Genomic DNA, 20,017 nt, shown 5'->3' on the forward strand with positions numbered 1-20,017 from the left:
ACGGGGTGAAAAATTAACAGAAGGATCAATACAATTCAATAACGTAAAAACGAATTCTGATTTCTATGTCAAACATGCGCTTTAATGTCAAATATATTAAACACGACATTCACCAGTATTTGTTTTCATTGTTAGTTTGTTTTGGCAGCGTTTATCCGTAAGGACGAATCCTAATTAATACAACAACAAAACAAATAGAGGCAGTTGCTAGGCAACCAGTTGCTAGCTTGTTCCCATAACGTTTAATTAACTTAAAACCTGGAGCGATGTGTTTTTAATGGACTTGACTTCCACTTACTGCATTTCTAAGTGCGACATTCAAGAATCAACACATGAGTTTTGGTGCTCATTTAAGTGGGCTCACTCAAGATAGGCAGATGGCTACCCCATGGAAGATGTGTGATGGCTTTCTAGTCTATTATTCAACTGGACAAACTGGAAATTACCACTAGAGGGTGCAGTTTGTCAAAAATTATAACTTGCTTTATTTTACTTGCACTTCTAAGTCAACGCCACAAGATGGCAGTACAACTTAATAATGAAGTACCGCAAGGACGGCCGGCCCTTTTATTTGGTCTGTTTTAAGAGAGGTCTGTATTTCTCTCACTTTACAGCAGGCATCTGCACATACAGTGTATTAAAAAAAAAAAAAATCATTTTTACCAACTACAGAAAAAGCAAACCCTGTAGAACTCCTCTGTTGTATCCTGGGACACTATCACCCTTCATTTAAATGTGCTTTATTTTGCTCTTATCTGCCCCCTATTTTACTGCATTTAATCCTGTACTTCAGAATACTGTAATCTGCCAAGTTTTTAACCTGTAGTACTTTGTATTTAATCACATCCTGATGTAACTATCACTATTTAATCATATCCTGATGTAACTATCACTATTATCTGCTGTATTATTGAATTGTGGTTTGTCAAACTTGTACTTTACTTGAACAAAAATTATTGTATTTCTTGCTCTTATTGTATTACTTGTATTGTAACGCTTGAAATGTATTTGCTTATGATTGTAAGTCGCCCTGGATAAGGGCGTCTGCTAAGAAATAAATAATAATAATAATAATAATAATAATAATAATAATAATAAACCCGAATCTCAATGATTTCCCTACAACAGGAAATATACAGGAAAATACAAGCCTGCTAACTGCCACTGTCTGTCTGTCTGCACTGCCATTGTAGATCATTTGGGGAGGGTACAGTTAGCACACTGTGGTCCCGTTCTACCAGCCTCACCCCATTGCAGCTGCCCTATACTTGTGCTACCGTTGCCCCTCAGTATAACACAGAACCATTATTGCATTGCCATTGCAGAGTCCCTGTCTGTCTGTCTGTCTGTCTGTCTGCATTGCTATTGAAGATCATTTGGGAAGGGTATAGTTAGCACACTGTGGTCCCATTCTACCAATGGCAGTCGCATCCCATTGCAACTGCCCTAAGTACTGCCATTGCCTCTTGAAGTTTAACACTATGCCATGGGGTTGAAATGGATTGCAATGGATTTGATCTCAGATCTGCTGCTAATGGAAATGAATGAGTTTGATTTCCAACTGTATATAATATATAAACTGTTTCTGGTACAACAGCGCAAGACGGACTGTGTTTTACCGCACTTTCACTGTGCTTTATAACACTTTCCTGCGCTTTACTATGGGGAAACTGTATAAGGGTTCGTTTACCATGTTTTTTTAATATGCTTTACCAGACCTCTCTGTGCTTTACAATGCTTCCCTATGCTTTACCAGACCTCTCTGTGCTTTACAATGCTTCCCTATGCTTTACCACACCTCTCTGTGCTTTACAATGCTCCCCTATGCTTTACCACACCTCTGCTTTACAATGCTCCCCTATGCTTTACCACACCTCTCTGTGCTTTACAATGCTTCCCTATGCTTTACCAGACCTCTCTGTGCTTTACAATGCTTCCCTGTGCTTTACCAGACCTCTCTGTGCTTTACAATGCTCCCCTATGCTGTACCATACTTTGACTGATCTTTCCTTCATCTATGCTTATCGGTGGTATTGTTTTGTGCGTACAAGGTTAAATCAATCACACAGCAGAGCAACAGTAAAAGTGTTTAAATGTGAAAGGCACCCAGTTCTGCACACAACCAGCCCATATACGCACTGATAAGGACTTAAGAGGTAAGATAAGAGGACAAAGCAAGTTTGCAATACTTGTCTCCCTCTCTGGAGATTGCAAGACAAAATAAATCTGTCCGGTTTATCAATACAGTGCAAACTCCAGCACACCTTTTTAAACTAACAAACGGGAGAGGCTTTGTGAGACTCTTAGCAAGGCCCGTACAAACGGCTTAAAGAATCAGGCAGGCAGGGTCCACTGGAGCGCGAGGACGAGGACAAACAAGGTCTTCCGGTTTTGTCTCCCTAACTCCCCTGACTGTATGACTCACCCTGCACACCACGCGGCCATACTTTTACCAGGGACCCATATATAGAGTCTTTATAGAAAAACCCTCGTCACCTAGTGATCCGACATCGTTTTGTTTTGCTGGCAATACCCTAACTGTGCACTAATATAAAGTCTATGACAGCCAACTGAACTCAAACAGCAGCCATTGAACTATTTAACTTAGCACAGACTAAGAATAATTGCATAAAAAGTCATTCAAAGCTGCTCTGTAACTGTCGAATTAACCAGAATTCGTTTTCTCTAAATCTCCCTGCAGACACAAAAGGGTAAAATTCTGGTTTAGCGCAGAATGCTTTTGGTAAACCTCATCAACAGACTGTGAACCGGGGGTTTACAAGAAAACAGATATTTAAATAAACTATACAGAAAATACCTCACAGTTTATAACACTTTTTTGTAAATATATCTGCTATAAAAATCTTGGAATAAAGCTGTTTTTCATTTCAAGAATAGATTTTTTTAAAATTAATATTATTATTACTAACGTGATAAAGCGCTAATAAATTTATTTATTTATTATTTTTTTTAAGTAGGGAGGAAATGTTCGTAAATCACAGATCTTTTGTTAAAAAAAAATGGTCAGTTTCAAATATTTTTCTCTGTTACCTTTTCACACGAAGTGCTTAAATAAAACAATTTTAAGGTGAACAACTTGATGTAAAACTAGAGGGACTGGCCATTCAAAGGATTTGAAAACACTAGCAACTCCATCAGAATACAAAATATTTTTTGGCAGCATTTCGGTAATATATAAACTTTAACATCTTTCCATTGCAATTTCCAATCTTCTCTGAATCATTGAATAGTGTAGGTTGTTTTTTGCTTGTTAAAAGTCTCGGAGGGAGGCTGTTCAGAGAGTAGAAGAGCCTCCCTTTCTCTTTCTCTGCTCCACCAGCACAGAGCAGAGGGAGGCTGTTCAGAGAGTAGAAGAGCCTCCCTTTCTCTTTCTCTGCTCCACCAGCACAGAGCAGAGGGAGGCTGTTCAGAGAGTATAAGAGCCTCTCTTTCTCTACTCCACCAGCACAGAGCAGAGGGAGGCTGTTCAGAGAGTATAAGAGCCTCTCTTTCTCTACTCCACCAGCACAGAGCAGAGGGAGGCTGTTCAGAGAGTATAAGAGCCTCCCTTTCTCTTTCTCCACCAGCACAGAGCAGAGGGAGGCTGTTCAGAGAGTATAAGAGCCTCTCTTTCTCTACTCCACCAGCACAGAGCAGAGGGAGGCTGTTCAGAGAGTATAAGAGCCTCCCTTTCTCTTTCTCCACCAGCACAGAGCAGAGGGAGGCTGTTCAGAGAGTATAAGAGCCTCCCTTTCTCTTTCTCCACCAGCACAGAGCAGAGGGAGGCTGTTCAGAGAGTATAAGAGCCTCCCTTTTCTTTCTCCACCAGCACAGAGCAGAGGGAGGCTGTTCAGAGAGTATAAGAGCCTCTCTTTCTCTACTCCACCAGCACAGAGCAGAGGGAGGCTGTTCAGAGAGTATAAGAGCCTCTCTTTCTCTTTCTCCACCAGCACAGAGCAGAGGGAGGCTGTTCAGAGAGTATAAGAGCCTCCCTTTCTCTTTCTCCACCAGCACAGAGCAGAGGGAGGCTGTTCAGAGAGTATCCTCCTTTTCTCTTTCAGTAGAAGCCTATACTCCACACACACACCACACAATGATTGAGAGAGCGGTGGAAATGCTATCAAAGACAAAAGACACGTTTTATTTCAACGACAGTAAAATCCTTTTCCTTTGAGTGCGTTCACCTGTAACGTGTGCAAACCAGGACAGGTGTACTGGAAATTGCAACAATATAAAAAAAAAACGCTTAAACACCCTCAGGGGGCTGTCAGTACTAATATAAAAACTCTCAATTTCCAGGGAACAATAAACGACCCTCTTACATCACTTTGGCAAGAGGAAAAAAAAGATAAGTGCAGTGCGGGAACGCGAATGGATTGGGATACAGGTTTGTGTTCAATCCAGCTAAAGCAAAATGCTTCCGCTGATTCAGATCCATAACTGTAGGCATTCAACAGTGTATAATGACAACGCAACCTACTTGATCATAAATTAAAAAAGACAAACTGCATGATATTGATTCTAATCAAGACAAGACTTTATCAAGTCCTGCTGGATTCTGGAAGAGAGTTTCCAAATCGCGGGCGGGATCTTGTCATTAATTTCAATACAGATTTGCTATATACAGGTGTTCCAAAATCTCCCGTCATCTCCGCCCCCCCATACTGCTAGACATGCAGTCTTGTCTTAATAAATCAACCCAAAACAGTGATTCAAATATCCCTCTTTAAAAAAAATAATGTTCCCGTTAGACCTTCCACGGTGAAACTGCATTATCCTGGTCTTTAGCAACATTTACAGTACGATTAAAACATTTTGCTAGATGCTGTATTATACCAAAGATATTTAGGAACTCTGTTTTGTCAGTCTAGTCAAAATTCAAATGAAACAAACTCTGTTGGCAACAGAAGAATTTAAAAACTGTTTTTTTCCCCCACGTGTAAACATATTCTCTCGCTGGATTCCTTGGTTCAAGAATTCCAAGATATTTTTTTTTCTGAATTTCCACACTGGAAAAAACTGAAAAAATCCCAGAATTGGGAAGCAGAAATTTGAAACGTACTTTTTCTCTTTTTTTTTCATAAAAAAAAAACAGTTAAGAAATTTAAGAAACGTCCGTCAAAAAAACACGTCAAAATGTAACCAGCAGATTACCGTAACTAAAATCCTTTCCAAAGAGAAGTTCCTCCGGATCGCCAAACCATATCCTCCCCCCCCCCCTAGAAAAAGTAAAGGTCCCTCCTTTCTGAAAAATAAATATATAATTAAAAACCGATAGGCCATTTAAAAAGACCAGGCAGCCACGCTTTTAAACTGTGGCCTTTGAAAAAAACAGAAAAAATCTTCAAAAAGGTACATTCAAAAGTCAAAAGTACTCTGTCTTTCATTGTCCATCATATCCCTAGGCTGTCGCTTTGGTAGACACAAACACCACTGAGAAAAACAGCTTAAGAGCCACGGATGTTTGCCACGGTTGCGTCCCGCTGGTTTCCTCGCGAGTTCCATTTAGAAATCCACAAAAACCTCTTGCCACAATCTTCAGCGTTCCCGACCCCAAGACAGGATCTGAGGAGCGTTGAAAGGTTCAGTCTCCACGGGGTGAGTCACGGTTTTTGAAGACCCGGGGAGAGGACCACAGGCGTGGAGAGACCGTCCACGCTGAGGGGAGGGGCTTGGATCTGGTTGCTTCCATTGGTGGGGAACTAGAAAGACACAAAACTTCCTGTTTAATTACAGCAGTGTGCAAATGTATTGCTTGCACTGTACAAAGTCTGTGGAATTAAATTACTCCAGAGATTTTGAGACACAGACGCAATGCCAAAAAAAGATGCCAAGCTGTTATTGATGCCAGACTGCTAAATATTACCAGTAAAGAGACTTTCAGACATAGCTGTGGTTTTCATTTTTAATTAGTTTTAAGACGAGTTTGCAAAAAATGAAAAACACATTTCTGTAGTAAATGAACACATTTTGTTTTTTGAGTGTGCCAAGCTCAATAAATGACAAATCTTGAGGTGTTCTGATAAATTGGCACACGCCAACATGCAACTTAAAGAAATAGCAATTTTCTTTCAAAATCTTATTTTTTATTGCAAACAGATAATGAAAGCAAAACTGTCTCAAACTGCTCTGCAATGGGAGTATTATTATTATTATTATTATTATTATTATTATTATTATTATGCTCACAGCATGTAAAACCTGAATCCTTGACCTGCAGTTCACTCCTCCCCCCAGCAGAGGGAGACCTACCTGGAATGAGAGCTTGGCTGGGCTGCGTGGCGCGATGGGACTGAGCGTGCTCCAGAAGTGGATAGCCGAAGGGAGGGGGCTGGGGGTCAGCAACACTGGGGTCTGAAACAGAGAAACAAGAAAGACCCAATTGAAGGCGACGAGAATTAGTCCAGTGATTCGGTTCAACATAAGGGCTTTAGTGCAGGTAGGGTCCTAATACCCCGAAGTTAATTAGTGCTGAACGAACGCGGAAAACCAGTATCAGGAAACAATATACTTTGAATACGTAACCGAGCAACGATCCCGAGAAGAGTTTGGGGTTCCGCAATTTTTAACAGCACGAATTAACAGCCTCTAAATGGCTGGCTGTTCTGTATACTGGCTGGAAACGAGATTTAAGAAGTCGTCCTGTCCCGAGCAGATACATCACTGCAAGATTTCTCCTCCACTATTGGCTGCCCTGCCTACCCCATCTCCCAGGTACCTACCAGTGCATGAGAGGTGATGACCGTGGGGGTGAGCGTGTTGGCAGCACTGCCCGCCGCCAGGAGGCTGCTGACCGCTGCGTTGACCTTGTCCTGAGTGAGTCCGCAGGGCAGCAGCGTGGGCGAGGAGGGCAGCTCCAGACCTTTCGGCTTCTTGGCTTTGGGAGGCTGGACTTCAGGGCTGGCGGCTGGGGCAGCAGCGGCCGGTGACTTGCTGGGGACTCCTGGAGACAGAAAAAGGAACGTTTTCGGTAGGGCTGTGTAGAAAGAAACCATTACTAGGGCTGTGTGTGTTTTGTTTTTTTTCACGGTTATATATATTTTTTTATTTCATGGAATTTGACGGTCTAAAAATAGGTATTTCAAGATAGGTCACGCTTAAACATTGCTTTTTTTTAAAGCAGAAAAAAAATAACGCTGAGACTGTGTCACGGTGGTCCCTCCCTCTCTGAGATTGACAGTCGTCACTGCCCTATTGGAGCCAGGAGCTGACTCAATGCATTTAAAAAATAATAATAATAATTCTCAGAATAACAATTAATAGCAAAATGACCATACTCGTTACGAATATCCGTTTGTACTCGTACGCTGGCACACCACTACACTTCCGTCATTGAGTGACTGGACTAGTTAAGTGCCAGCTAACCTGGTGTCCTCCTAATGATTCATTCTGACGGTATTTAATTCTTACCTCCTGGTTCTCCCTTCTCCTCCTCCTCGGTTTGCCCCACTCTCGGCTCACCCTTGTCGGGTGTGTTTTCAGGCACCTCCCCTGTCAGTGTGTGCAGTCCTGCGTCCTTAGCTGCTGTTTCAGATGGGATCTGAATCAAATATAAAAGCAATTTTAGAGCAACACACGAGACCAACTCAGCTTACTAAACACAGGTACATATACTGCCTGTACAGTGCCGGGGTAGAAGGATTACTAATCTGACAGACTTGCACAGCTGAGGAAAAATTAGTCAAATAGTTGACTAGTCTTTCTCAGCGTCTTCGATAGAAACACTGAAAGAAACTTCATAAATTCAACGGCAAACGTTTCCACTAGAAGTCTTTCTCAGTGTCTTCAATAGAAACACTGAAAGAAACTTCATAAATTCAACGGCAAGCGTTTCCACTAGAAGTCTTTCTCAGCGTCTTCAATAGAAACACTGAAAGAAACTTCATAAATTCAACGGCAAACATTTCCACTAGAAGTCTTTCTCAGCGTCCTCGATAGAAAAACTAAAAGAAACTTAACAAACGTCTTTGAAGACGCTGAGAAAGACTTCCAGTGGAAATGTTTGCCATTGAATTTATGAAGTTTCTTTCAGTGTTTCTATTGAAGACGCTGAGAAAGACTTCTAGTGGAATCGTTTGCCATTGAATTTATGAAGTTTCTTTCAGTGTTCTTATTGAAGAACTTGACTCACTAAATTTCTTTCAGCATGTCGTAACCCAGCCCTGTAGAGTGTTTATTAGTTATGGATATAAAGTTAAAAAACAACACATCTATCTTCCTCCTCCTCCCTCACCTCGGACTGCTCCACAGGCACGATCTCCAGGATGCAGTCTCCTGATGGCTGGCTCCCCTCTCCGGTGTCTGGGAGAGAGGGCTGGATCACCACGGCGATCTGGTGTCGCTGCGAGATGTCCACACACTCCCCCGGAGGCTGCAGCTTGGAGGAGGGATCGGAGACACAGGGATCCTTCTGTGGATGAGATTCCTGGAGGCAAAAAACCCACAGCTTTCACAATCTCATTCCAGGTGATGTGTCAAGGGGTCAGATCAGGGATTAGGGGTCGTGTATGGTAGATAACCAAGGGGAAAAAGCACTACAAATTTACTTTAGTAAAAAAAAAAGATTTCTATGGGCATGTGGCTTACAACACTCTTCACTAATCTCTGTTTAAAGTTTAGTTCAGATTAAGTTTGGGCACACTTTATTTTTCGCTTTGTGTGTGACAGACACCCTGATAAAGCAAAGATCTGGGCGGTCTTGAGGTTTTGACTGACCGGGGTGATCTTCAGCTGGGCTTGGGGGCTGAGCGAGGGGGTGGACGAGGGGGAGGGCTGAGTCACGATCACCTGCAGGGTCAAGGGTTCATCCAGGGGTCTTGACTCCAGACCACCGGGGGACCCCAGCGGGTGGATCCGCACCTGGGAAGGGGGTAAAATGGAGCCCTTTATTCTGATAGCAATTTTTACCAACATGAGAAAAGGTTTTGCATAGCAAAGTGTAATAAACCATACAGGAAGCATGTTAAAGCATAGGGAAGCATTGTAAAGCACAGAGAGGTCTGGTAAAGCACAGGGAAGCATTGTAAAGCACAGAGAGGTGTGGTAAACCATAGGGAAGCATTGTAAAGCACAGAGAGGTCTGGTAAAGCATAGGGAAGCATTGTAAAGCACAGAGAGGTATGGTAAAGCATAGGGAAGCATTGTAAAGCACAGAGAGGTCTGGTAAAGCATAGGGAAGCATTGTAAAGCACAGAGAGGTATGGTAAAGCATAGGGAAGCATTGTAAAGCACAGAGGTATGGTAAAGCATATTACAAAACAGGGTTAACTAACCCTTATAAAAGTGTCTCATAGTAAAAGCACAGCAAAGTGTAATAAAGCACAGTGAAAAAAAGTCTACCGGAAGCCGTACAGTTCAGTAGTATTTCATGTTAGATTTCGAAATGTGAAATTTGTCAATTCAATACGTTAACGTCACATTATCCAGCAGGTTTCATTCGACTTCATGAAGCAAAATGAGTTCATTCTATAGGGAGATGCAAAACTTTTGGCCAGAGCTGTATGTAGCTATAAAATCACACATGTCAATATGCAATTATTTATTTGGAATGACATATTTTTTTTAAATAGTCATGAAACCCAAGAAAAAAGTTCAACTTTATAAAGAACAACCGAAAAAAGGAATGAGTTCTAACCCCCACCTCTGGTAGATGCTGGATGCCTTCTTTGGGGATAGGGGGCGTGTGTTCGCGGGGCTGAGGGCTCTCAGTTTTGATGGTCCTGGCTGGCTTGCTGGCTGGCTGCAGGGACTGGATGGTGAAGGTGGAGTAGAGCCCTGATCTCATGTAGTCGTTCCGGTTGCTCTTTGGTGTGGCGTTGGTGCCACCAGGGCCTCTCTGAAGGTGAAGGATCTTGGATGGGCACAGTGGACCGTCCCCCCCCTCCAAACCCTCTCCCACTGCCGCCCCCACGCTGCCAGGCAGCTTCTGGACGTCCAGCGGGTTCTCTCGCTGATTCACCTCCTCTTTCATGGTCTCCAAGGCAACGGGGTCCGGATAGGTCACGAACTTGTAGACGAATTTCTGCCCGCTTACCTTCTTAAGGATTTTCTAGGGAACAAAAAAAGGAACAATTTTAGGAGGAAAAAAAAAAACGATATGAACATAATCAAAGAGAAATGACAAAAACGATATCGCAAAAGTCTACCGGGAGCCATACTTGTAGTGCAGTAGTATTTCATGTATTCAAAAAGTCACATTTTTCCATTTTTGTTAGGTATCGGAAAAACTCCAACGCGCTGTGTGATTCGATACGTTAACAAGGGAACATTATTCAGCAGCTTTCATTGGACTCTATGAAGCTGAGGGAGTTCATTCTATATAGAGGGGGTGTGATTCAATATGTTAACAAGGGAACATTATTCAGCAGCTTTCATTGGACTCTATGAAGCTGAGGGAGTTCATTCTATATAGAGGGTGTGTGATTCAATATGTTAACAAGGGAACATTATTCAGCAGCTTTCATTGGACTCTATGAAGCTGAGGGAGTTCATTCTATATAGAGGGTGTGTAATTCAATATGTTAACAAGGGAACATTATTCAGCAGCTTTCATTGGACTCTATGAAGCTGAGGGAGTTCATTCTATATAGAGGGGGTGTGATTCAATATGTTAACAAGGGAACATTATTCAGCAGCTTTCATTGGACTCTATGAAGCTGAGGGAGTTCATTCTATATAGAGGGGGTGTGTGATTCAATATGTTAACAAGGGAACATTATTCAGCAGCTTTCATTGGACTCTATGAAGCTGAGGGAGTTCATTCTATATAGAGGGTGTGTGATTCAATATGTTAACAAGGGAACATTATTCAGCAGCTTTCATTGGACTCTATGAAGCTGAGGGAGTTCATTCTATATAGAGGGGGTGTGATTCAATATGTTAACAAGGGAACATTATTCAGCAGCTTTCATTGGACTCTATGAAGCTGAGGGAGTTCATTCTATATAGAGGGTGTGTGATTCAATATGATAACAAGGGAACATTATTCAGCAGCTTTCATTGGACTCTATGAAGCTGAGGGAGTTCATTCTATATAGAGGGTGTGTGATTCAATATGTTAACAAGGGAACATTATTCAGCAGCTTTCATTCTATAGGGGGATGCTAAACCTCTGGTCGTAGCAGTATAAGAGCTATGCTTGAGTCAGTTGAGAAGTCTCGCCCGCGGTACCTTGTCATAGTAGTAGCGCAGCGCCCGGCTCAGCTTGTCGTAGTTCATGTTCGTCTTGTTCTTGCGCAGTCCCCACAGTCGGGCCACCTCCTCGGCCTCCAGCAGCTTGAACTCCCCGTCGGAGGAGGTCCACGTGATCAGGTGCTGCCGGTCGGGGTCCTCCAGCAGGTGCAGCAGGAACTGCCACAGCGTGACCGAGGGGTCCATGGCTAGAGGACAGGCGGGACGAGAGCGGGATCTTCAACCTTGAATATTCTTACTGAACACTGAGGTCTGTGGCTGGAGGACAGGTGATAGTGACCAAGAAAGTGACCATCGCAACCGGGTTTAACTGTGCTTCTCTGGACTTTGCAATGCTTACCTGTGCTTTATTTTGAATTTACTATCAAACTTTTATAAGGGTTAGTTTACCATTTTTTTTACATATAGTTTATCATACCTCTGTGCTTTACAATGCTTCCCTGTGCTTTACCAGACCTCTATGTGCTTTACAATGCTTCACTATGCTTTACCAGACCTCTCTGTGCTTTACAATGCTTCTCTATGCTTTACCAGACCTCTCTGTGCTTTACAATGCTTGCCTATGCTTTACCAGACCTCTCTGTGCTTTACAATGCGTCCCTATGCTTTACCAGACCTCTCTGTGCTTTACAATGCTTCCCTATGCTTTACCACACCTCTCTGTGCTTTACAATGTTTACCTAGGTCTTTAAAAAAAAAAGTTTATATTTCAGGATGTTTTTCAGGCAAAAGCCCTTCTTCAGCTGTGTGGAAAGTAAAATAAATTCTGTGGATGATGTCATGGTGATGTCAGAATAGAACATCCTTCAGTTCTATTTGCCTGTCATTGACATATACAGTATGTAACACAGGCTAGATAAGCCAGTGTCTTTATATCAGTAACAGTGCCATCTAGTGCACAGTGGCGTATTACAAAATAATAATAATAATAATAATAATAATAATAATAATAATAATAATAATAATAATAATCTGTAAACGAAAAGGTACACATATCCACACACTACATAACCGCAAAGCCAGCCAGATTTAAATGTATTTGGATATGTTCAGTCGTTTCTATTTTTAGATGGAAAACTACAAAGCGGCGTGTAATTCAATATGTTAACATTATTTGGCAGGTTTCATTCGACTTCATGAAGCAAAATGAGTTCATTCAGGGGGAATGCAACACTTTTGGCCACAGCTGTAAATTACAGGAGCCAATGGGTACAGACTCCAGACAATATCACTCGCGCTATTTTAAATGAAATAATATATTATAAAGGTTTGGCTGTATTTTAATGAGGAGGTTTGAAAAAAAACCCAAACATATTTAAGTGATTTGCCGGGATCTGGCAGATAATGTTGTTATCATATACTTTACATTATATGTCTAATTACTGCGTATTTACTAAGAAAAAATAACTTGTGTTATTATTATTATTATTATCTAAGACTAGGGTGCGTGAACTACGCATCAGCTGCAGAGTCTCTTAAAACAACGGCTCACCCGAAAGACGGAGCACAAGGAGGTGAAGTGACTTGCTCAGGGTCACACAATGAGTCAGTGACTGAGGTGGGATTTGAACCGGGGACCTCCTGGTTATAAGCCCTTTTCTTTAACCACTGGACCACACAGCCTCCTCACTTATATTCCAGTCTTATTATAGAGTTACAATTTTACTTAATGTGTAATCCTAATATTTCACTGATACAATAGCGAACTGTAATCAGAATGACCCCAGCTGTGCCCCAAAGTGTATACATTTACAGTGTAAATTGCGGAGCCGGTGATAAACATTGCTAGCGCTATCCGGGTATAGGTGATGGATCTCAAAGCCTAAATACTTTAAGGTCCCGCCAGTTTCTCACCGTGAGGAGAAAAAAAAAGTTCTTTCAGTGTTTCGATTTCAATAGTTAACCTGAAGCGGTGTACTTGAGTGTGGTGGGTGAAAAACAACCAGAAAAAAACGTTAAACCTGTCGCAAATCGTCACGCACGACTGCGTAAAAATACTTCTAGGAAACCAAAAACATAAACCCCGGTTATAATAAACTTAAACAGCTGCGTCGGATCTGAGGTGTCGTTGATTGTAACGCAGATATCACCAGTACCTTGCAACACAGAATCCTGCTGTAATCTAAGAATCTTATTGGACTTACCGCTTTGAACATAATTCCGGTCCATCTGTGATTTAGGTACTTCTTCAGCTGCCGTTTGTCAAACACATACTGTAGCAGACTATGAAAACAAATCAAAAAATACCAAGTCCAGCCAACGAAAACTGCACGGTACAGACTAACGACATCAATGATATGAATACAGGCAGTCGCTGACTATAATACTAATACTACTAATAATAATAATCATAATAATAACGGCTGCCCCGGTAATAGGAATTTGAGACTGTACCCCGGCGTTTGAAAAAGCAAGATTGGGTTCATGTTGCAGTCCGGTATACAGTAGTCCATGTTGCACAGTAATATTACAGTACTGTGTGTCTCTGTGGGTGTGTGTGTGTGTGTTGCGTTTGATTCTGAATTACTTCGATAATTTCCACGTCTTGCTTACACCCCCCCCCCCCCCCGCCCCCCCGTCCCCCCGTCCCCCCGTCCCCCCGCCCCCCCGCATGTATAGAACAAGCAGATTGAGACTTCACAATCGCTCAGTCCGTGACGTCAAGTTTCCTGGCAATAGTAAAGGCGGGGATGGGGGTGGGGGTGAAGGGGCTTTTTCAACGCCGTGCACTCTGTGGGTGTGTGGGTGGGTGTGTGGGTGTGGGTGCATGTGAGCGTGTGTGTGAATGGGGAGTCTATTTCAGGAATGCGCCTTTCATCCCATCCCCTTTAAACCAAGCTTCTAGTAACCATGGCTACTGGGAACAAGTGTCGGAGGATGTGATGTGCAGAAGGGTACTCGATGAATGTGCTGAACATATACAGATATCGCTCTGTGCACTCTATCTATCCATCTATATGAAGATATTTTCATTTTCACAAAACAGTTCCTTGCACATAAACAGCAGGCTCGCTTGAGTAATCCAGTTATTCTTTCTAGCCGGTATCTGTATGCGTGTGGGGGTGCTGTACACGGCCAAATAAACAAACAGACCGCTAAATAAAGTGTAACGAAGATGCCCCGAAGGTGGGAGTGCTGCTGTAGAGTTTCAGACTGATTCATGAGTCTCTCGCCGCTGCCGTGGTCCGGGTCGTGCCGATGTGGGTGTTTATTTAGCGATGCAATGCTTTTTTTTTTTTTTTTTTTTAAATATTATTTGTAGTTTTGCAGTGGGCTGTGCTTCATACAGAAACTGAAGCGCAGAGCAGAATATTGTGAGGCGTAATCTGTGTGGTTAAGAGAGTAATTTACATGTGAGCGTGGTATTAAACACAGCGGCTGCTGTACAGTGAAACCTCGCTGTTCTCATAAAAGCAGGCATGGGTAAAAAAAACGTTTACAAAGTGTAATGGAGCACACTGAAAGCGTGGTAAAGCACAGAGAGGTATTAAATCATAGGGAAGCATTGTAAAGTACAGAGAGGTCTGGTAAAGCATAGGGAAGCATTGTAAAGCACAGAGAGGTCTGGTAAAGCATAGGGAAGCATTGTAAAGCACAGAGAGGTCTGGTAAAGCATAGGGAAGCATTGTAAAGCACAGAGAGGTCTGGTAAAGCATAGGGAAGCATTGTAAAGCACAGAGAGGTATGGTAAAGCATAGGGAAGCATTGTAAAGCACAGAGAGGTCTGGTAAAGCATAGGGAAGCATTGTAAAGCACAGAGAGGTCTGGTAAAGCATAGGGAAGCATTGTAAAGCACAGAGAGGTCTGGTAAAGCATAGGGAAGCATTGTAAAGCACAGAGAGGTATGGTAAAGCATAGGGAAGCATTGTAAAGCACAGAGAGGTCTGGTAAAGCATAGGGAAGCATTGTAAAGCACAGAGAGGTCTGGTAAAGCATAGGGAAGCATTGTAAAGCACAGAGAGGTCTGGTAAAGCATAGGGAAGCATTGCAAAGCACAGAGAGGTCTGGTAAAGCATAGGGAAGCATTGCAAAGCACAGAGAGGTGTGGTAAAGCATAGGGAAGCATTGTAAAGCACAGAGAGGTCTGGTAAAGCACAGGGAAGCATTGTAAAGCACAGAGAGGTCTGGTAAAGCATAGGGAAGCATTGTAAAGCACAGAGAGGTCTGGTAAAGCACAGGGAAGCATTGTAAAGCACAGAGAGGTCTGGTAAAGCATAGGGAAGCATTGTAAAGCACAGATAGGTCTGGTAAAGCACAGGGAAGCATTGTAAAGCACAGAGAGGTCTGGTAAAGCATAGGGAAGCATTGTAAAGCACAGATAGGTCTGGTAAAGCACAGGGAAGCATTGTAAAGCACAGAGAGGTCTGGTAAAGCATAGGGAAGCATTGTAAAGCACAGAGAGGTCTGGTAAAGCATAGGGAAGCATTGTAAAGCACAGAGAGATCTATGCTTTACAATGTCTGTCTGTCTGTCTGTCTCTGCTCTGATGAAGCTGCTGATGCAGTCCCACACGCTGCAGGCAAACCCTGGGTCTGCGAACCTCACAATCCTCCAATAATACTGGACTGTATGGCACCCAACTGTTGGGTGCTCTTAATGAAATTTACTCTTATAAGCAAATGTGTTTACTATCAATTTAACTGCTCTTAGTTGAAATCGCTCTCAAACATAATTACTTGGTGTATTGTTTACTCTCTCTCATTTTAATTTGCTCGTATTTACCACAGACTTTATTGTATTTCATAACTTACCTGTAACGTGATGTTTTGTAATGTGCTACTTTTTGATGTGATATTTTGAAACAATTGTAAATGGCCCTGGATAAGGGCCAAACGAGACTGGGACCTGAAATACATCTCCATTCTGAAAACCACACCACTTACAACCCAATAGCAGTGGAAAAACACAACAATTTCAACAGGACAGCATTAATTACTCACCTCAGACACACACACACACACATACATCAGTGACAGGTTGCCTTGACGACCAATTGTTTTTTTTAATTCTTTTGAATCTAATTGATGCTGCCGAGTTGCCCCTGGCAACCGTGTGAAGTGGCCATTATTCGGATTTTCCTGAATTAATCCCTCTCTGTTTTAGAGATCCGTGCATGTGAATGGTTTTAATCCGAGTCCACTAGCGTCACCTTCCGCGTTTCCTTCAAATGATGGGACAACGCGACCTTCGTATAAAATTTTTTTTTGAAATGCAACATCTTTTGCAAAATACTTACAGCTCCTGGCTGTTTTGGTATCACCAAGAATGTTAGAATTGACGCATAATTTAAATAAATAAATAAATAAATAAATAAATAAATATAATTTAGATATTTTATTTAACGTCATGTTAGCAAAGAAACTATAAAATTATAAATCCTACCGGAAGCCATAAAAGAAGCAACACATTGATTTTGAAATCCAAAATGAAATACTCACTGTACTACTATTATGGCTTCCGGTAGACTTTTTTTGCGAAACTTAACGTTCAATTTGAGTTGTTTTGGCCGCCGTGGTGAACAAACACACCTCACTTGATCCACAGCTGAGCAGGGCTATAAGCTAGCCTCACACCAACGCTATCTTTTCATTCTTTTAATTTTTTCTGAATGGCTCTTGTGTTTTGAGCACCGATCGTGGCTTCTATCCACTGGGAGATTTCTCAAGTGCCGGAGCTGCTCTAGAAAGAGTGCAAAGAAGAGCAACCAGAATTATCCCGGGTTTAAAAGGCATGTAGTATGCAGACAGGCTAAAAAGAATTGAATCTGTTCAGTCTTGAACAAAGAAGATTACGCGGTGATCAGATTCAAACATTCAAAATCCTCAAAGGTATTGACAATGTCAACCCGGGGGACTTCTTTGACTTGAAAAAAGAAAAAAGGACCAGGGGTCACAAATGGAGATTAGATAAAGGGGCATTCAGAACAGAAAATAGGAGGCACTTTTTTACACAGAGAATTGTGAGGGTCTGGAACCAACTCCCCAGTAATGTTGTTGAATCCGACACCCTGGGATCCTTCAAGAAGCTGCTTGATGAGATTCTGGGATCAATAAGCTACTAACAACCAAACGAGCAAGATGGGCTGAATGGCCTCCTCTCGTTTGTAAACCTTCTTATGTTCTAAACAAGAGATTAAAAAACAAACGAAAAAAAACAACGCTGTGAATCAATGGGTGCATTTGTGACGTTTATTGTTTATTGAAACGGTTGTTTGTTTGTTTTTTAAGTAATAATTTGGCATCCTAAAACGTGAACAGCAGGGAAATCAAACCAATTCGCTGAACGAAGCTACCGAATCTACGAATATTGGCTATAATTTAGTCCTTTGAAAGAGTTTCAGTCTGTCTATATAATATATAAAATAATAATAATAAAAAAAGGAAACGAAAATTATGTTTTATTATTGAACTTTAATAAATATACCATGCTTGGTCTTATTGAAATACTGGTAATGAAACGAACTGCCGTATGTTTGATAAGGTGTGTGAGACCACGGCGATGAATAGAGGATTAATCAATTAATCAATTAATCGATTGCTTGTAGCGTCTCTCTCTCTTTATATCAACTGCTCTGGGCAGTTTATAGGCAAGCCTGCAGGCGCCCGGCCAGTCTACAGGGGTCGCTGATGAGCCGAGGAAAAAACAGTCGTCACATTTCTAACAGTATATTTTTACTTTGTAGCGGGAAACACTATAAATATCGAAACAGTGTGTCTTCTGTTTTATGAATAATTTTAATTGCATAACAAGATGTGTCAAAATATTATAATACAGCAATAAAGTACAATCTAACCTTAACCTTAGTATTGCAATGTGTTAGGAGCTATCGTAATATAATGGTATCAAATTAAACTTCTATAAGGTATTTATTTTGTATGTTTTTAAATACTGTATTTTGACATTTTTTCACCCGACTTTCAGTTCTGCATCCGGGTTAAAGGTCTGTTTTTTCTAAAAAAACTCAAATAACTTTATTATCACTAATACTTAAAAATAATAATAATAATAATAATTTATTCCGTAACAAATAAAATACACAAAATTATTTAACGACGAGTACATTTAAAAAAATGTTCAACTAAAAAAACTGCCCCAATAGGGTCAAAGTTATTTAGCTAAACAAAACAAAAAAAAGCTTTTTGTTTAAAAGCATTGTATTGATAAAAGTATACATAGATATAAACACAAGTGGGGATTTACTTTAGGAATATGTGCCGTTTGTTTTAAAATAAATGTTAAATGGTCTAATAGTAATTTAATTTATGCAATAAAAAGCGGGTGAAAGTTGGAAGGTGAAGAGGCCCACCTCCCAACGCAGAGCCTCGGAATAAGCGTGCGAAGTAGTCCGAAGAAGCGTCTGCCGCAGCGGGTTCGGAGTGGCAGCTCGTTTGCCCCCCGTTCCTCACTTCTTGTGGGGCATTGCCAAAATATTCTACTGTGTTGCGGGGACGTTTGCTTTTTACTTAAATTTACAGCTGAATAAACATCGATGAGGGGGTTTCTTAGTGAAACTCTGTGTTTTTTTTTTTTTTGTGGGGTTTATTGAATCGAGCTTCCAAAACTAAATTTAAAGACGAGTTTCTATTTTACGTTTTGTATTGTCTGTTACAACGGAGCTACCCAGCCTTTATCAACTGAAAACTTACTTTGCTTTTACAACTCGTACAAAGAGTAAACACTTTAGTTTGTTTAGTTTTTTCCGATAGGAAACTTTAAACGTGGTACCACTGCGCACACAGAGACTGAAAGGAAACTCCTTTAAATGAATCGAGGAGTTTTGAGAAGTACACGTTTACACCCTTCGAGCTGCATGGACAATTCCTGTTCTTAAATATAGACTCTGATGTGATCTATCGTCCCCAGTGTGATGAAACTCGGTATTAACATTATCATCATTTTAAGATTTGCTCTTGGGATTTCTATAGGGGTGTACAAATTTCTTTAAACACCAAGATCTGTCATTGACATCTTTTATATACCTGCCTGCATGCAAACCTCTGGGGGTGAGAATTTCAATTTCCACTCAGATATAGAAACAATCTTGTGTGTGAAAACATCAGACTGCTTTGTGCTTTAATCAGGCATCTTAAACAGCTTCTAAAAAGTCTTGTGCGTTCTACCATGTGTGGGCAGCAGTGTGGAGTAGTGGTCAGGGCTCTGGACTCTTGACCGGAGGGTCGTGGGTTCAATCCCAGGTGGGGGGGACACTGCTGCTGTACCCTTGAGCAAGGTACTATACCTAGATTGCTCCAGTAAAAACCCAACTGTATAAATGGGGGGTAAAATAATGTGATATCTTGTAACAATTGTAAGTCGCCCTGGATAAGGCCGTCTGCTAAGAAATAAATTGTTTCCCTTACCATTTTAAATGATTAGTCAAATCAAAACCACAGAAGCAACAGGGTGTTCTCACACATGTCTGGAAACACTTACTGATTTGACAATACTGAGCATGTTATTGGACAGATTTAGAGAAACTGAATTTATTAGTCAATATTGGAGCTACTTAACCACTCGGCATGATTGCAAACACCATCAGACTTGAAATAAGACGACGACACAAGCCACTTTAAAATAATTGTTTAATGATTTGTATTTACAGAACTTGACTTAAACAGCATGTAAAAAAAATAACACTCCCTCTATATTTAAACAACATTGTGAAAATTGGCAAATTATTTCTTGTTTTTACGAAAATACAATATATAATAATATTTATATATATCTTTAAGCTCTGTTTTTTTAAGAATATGTGCCACTCCCTTCGTGCATAGAAAGGCTTACACACATAGCGAATCCCTTTATCCTCTTTAACTTTATTGTTTCA

At 41.2% G+C, this 20,017-nt stretch overlaps 1 protein-coding gene across 1 annotated transcript; it reads right to left on the reverse strand.

The window, feature by feature from the left end:
• Positions 1 to 4,101: 4,101 nt before the first annotated feature.
• Positions 4,102 to 13,635, reverse strand: LOC117404275 (ETS domain-containing protein Elk-1-like). The gene is made up of 9 exons (XM_034007108.3): positions 13,335 to 13,635; positions 11,170 to 11,378; positions 9,641 to 10,048; positions 8,716 to 8,859; positions 8,234 to 8,425; positions 7,411 to 7,540; positions 6,723 to 6,943; positions 6,253 to 6,354; positions 4,102 to 5,702 (listed from the first exon to the last, which is right to left on the reverse strand). The coding sequence occupies exons 1-9, from the start codon at positions 13,357 to 13,359 to the stop codon at positions 5,604 to 5,606; spliced, it is 1,530 nt and encodes a 509-aa protein (XP_033862999.3). The 5' UTR covers positions 13,360 to 13,635; the 3' UTR covers positions 4,102 to 5,603.
• Between the last annotated feature and the right edge of the window lie 6,382 nt (positions 13,636 to 20,017).

This window comes from Acipenser ruthenus, chromosome 56 (genome assembly GCF_902713425.1).
Source record: "Acipenser ruthenus chromosome 56, fAciRut3.2 maternal haplotype, whole genome shotgun sequence".
Lineage (NCBI taxonomy): Eukaryota > Metazoa > Chordata > Actinopteri > Acipenseriformes > Acipenseridae > Acipenser > Acipenser ruthenus.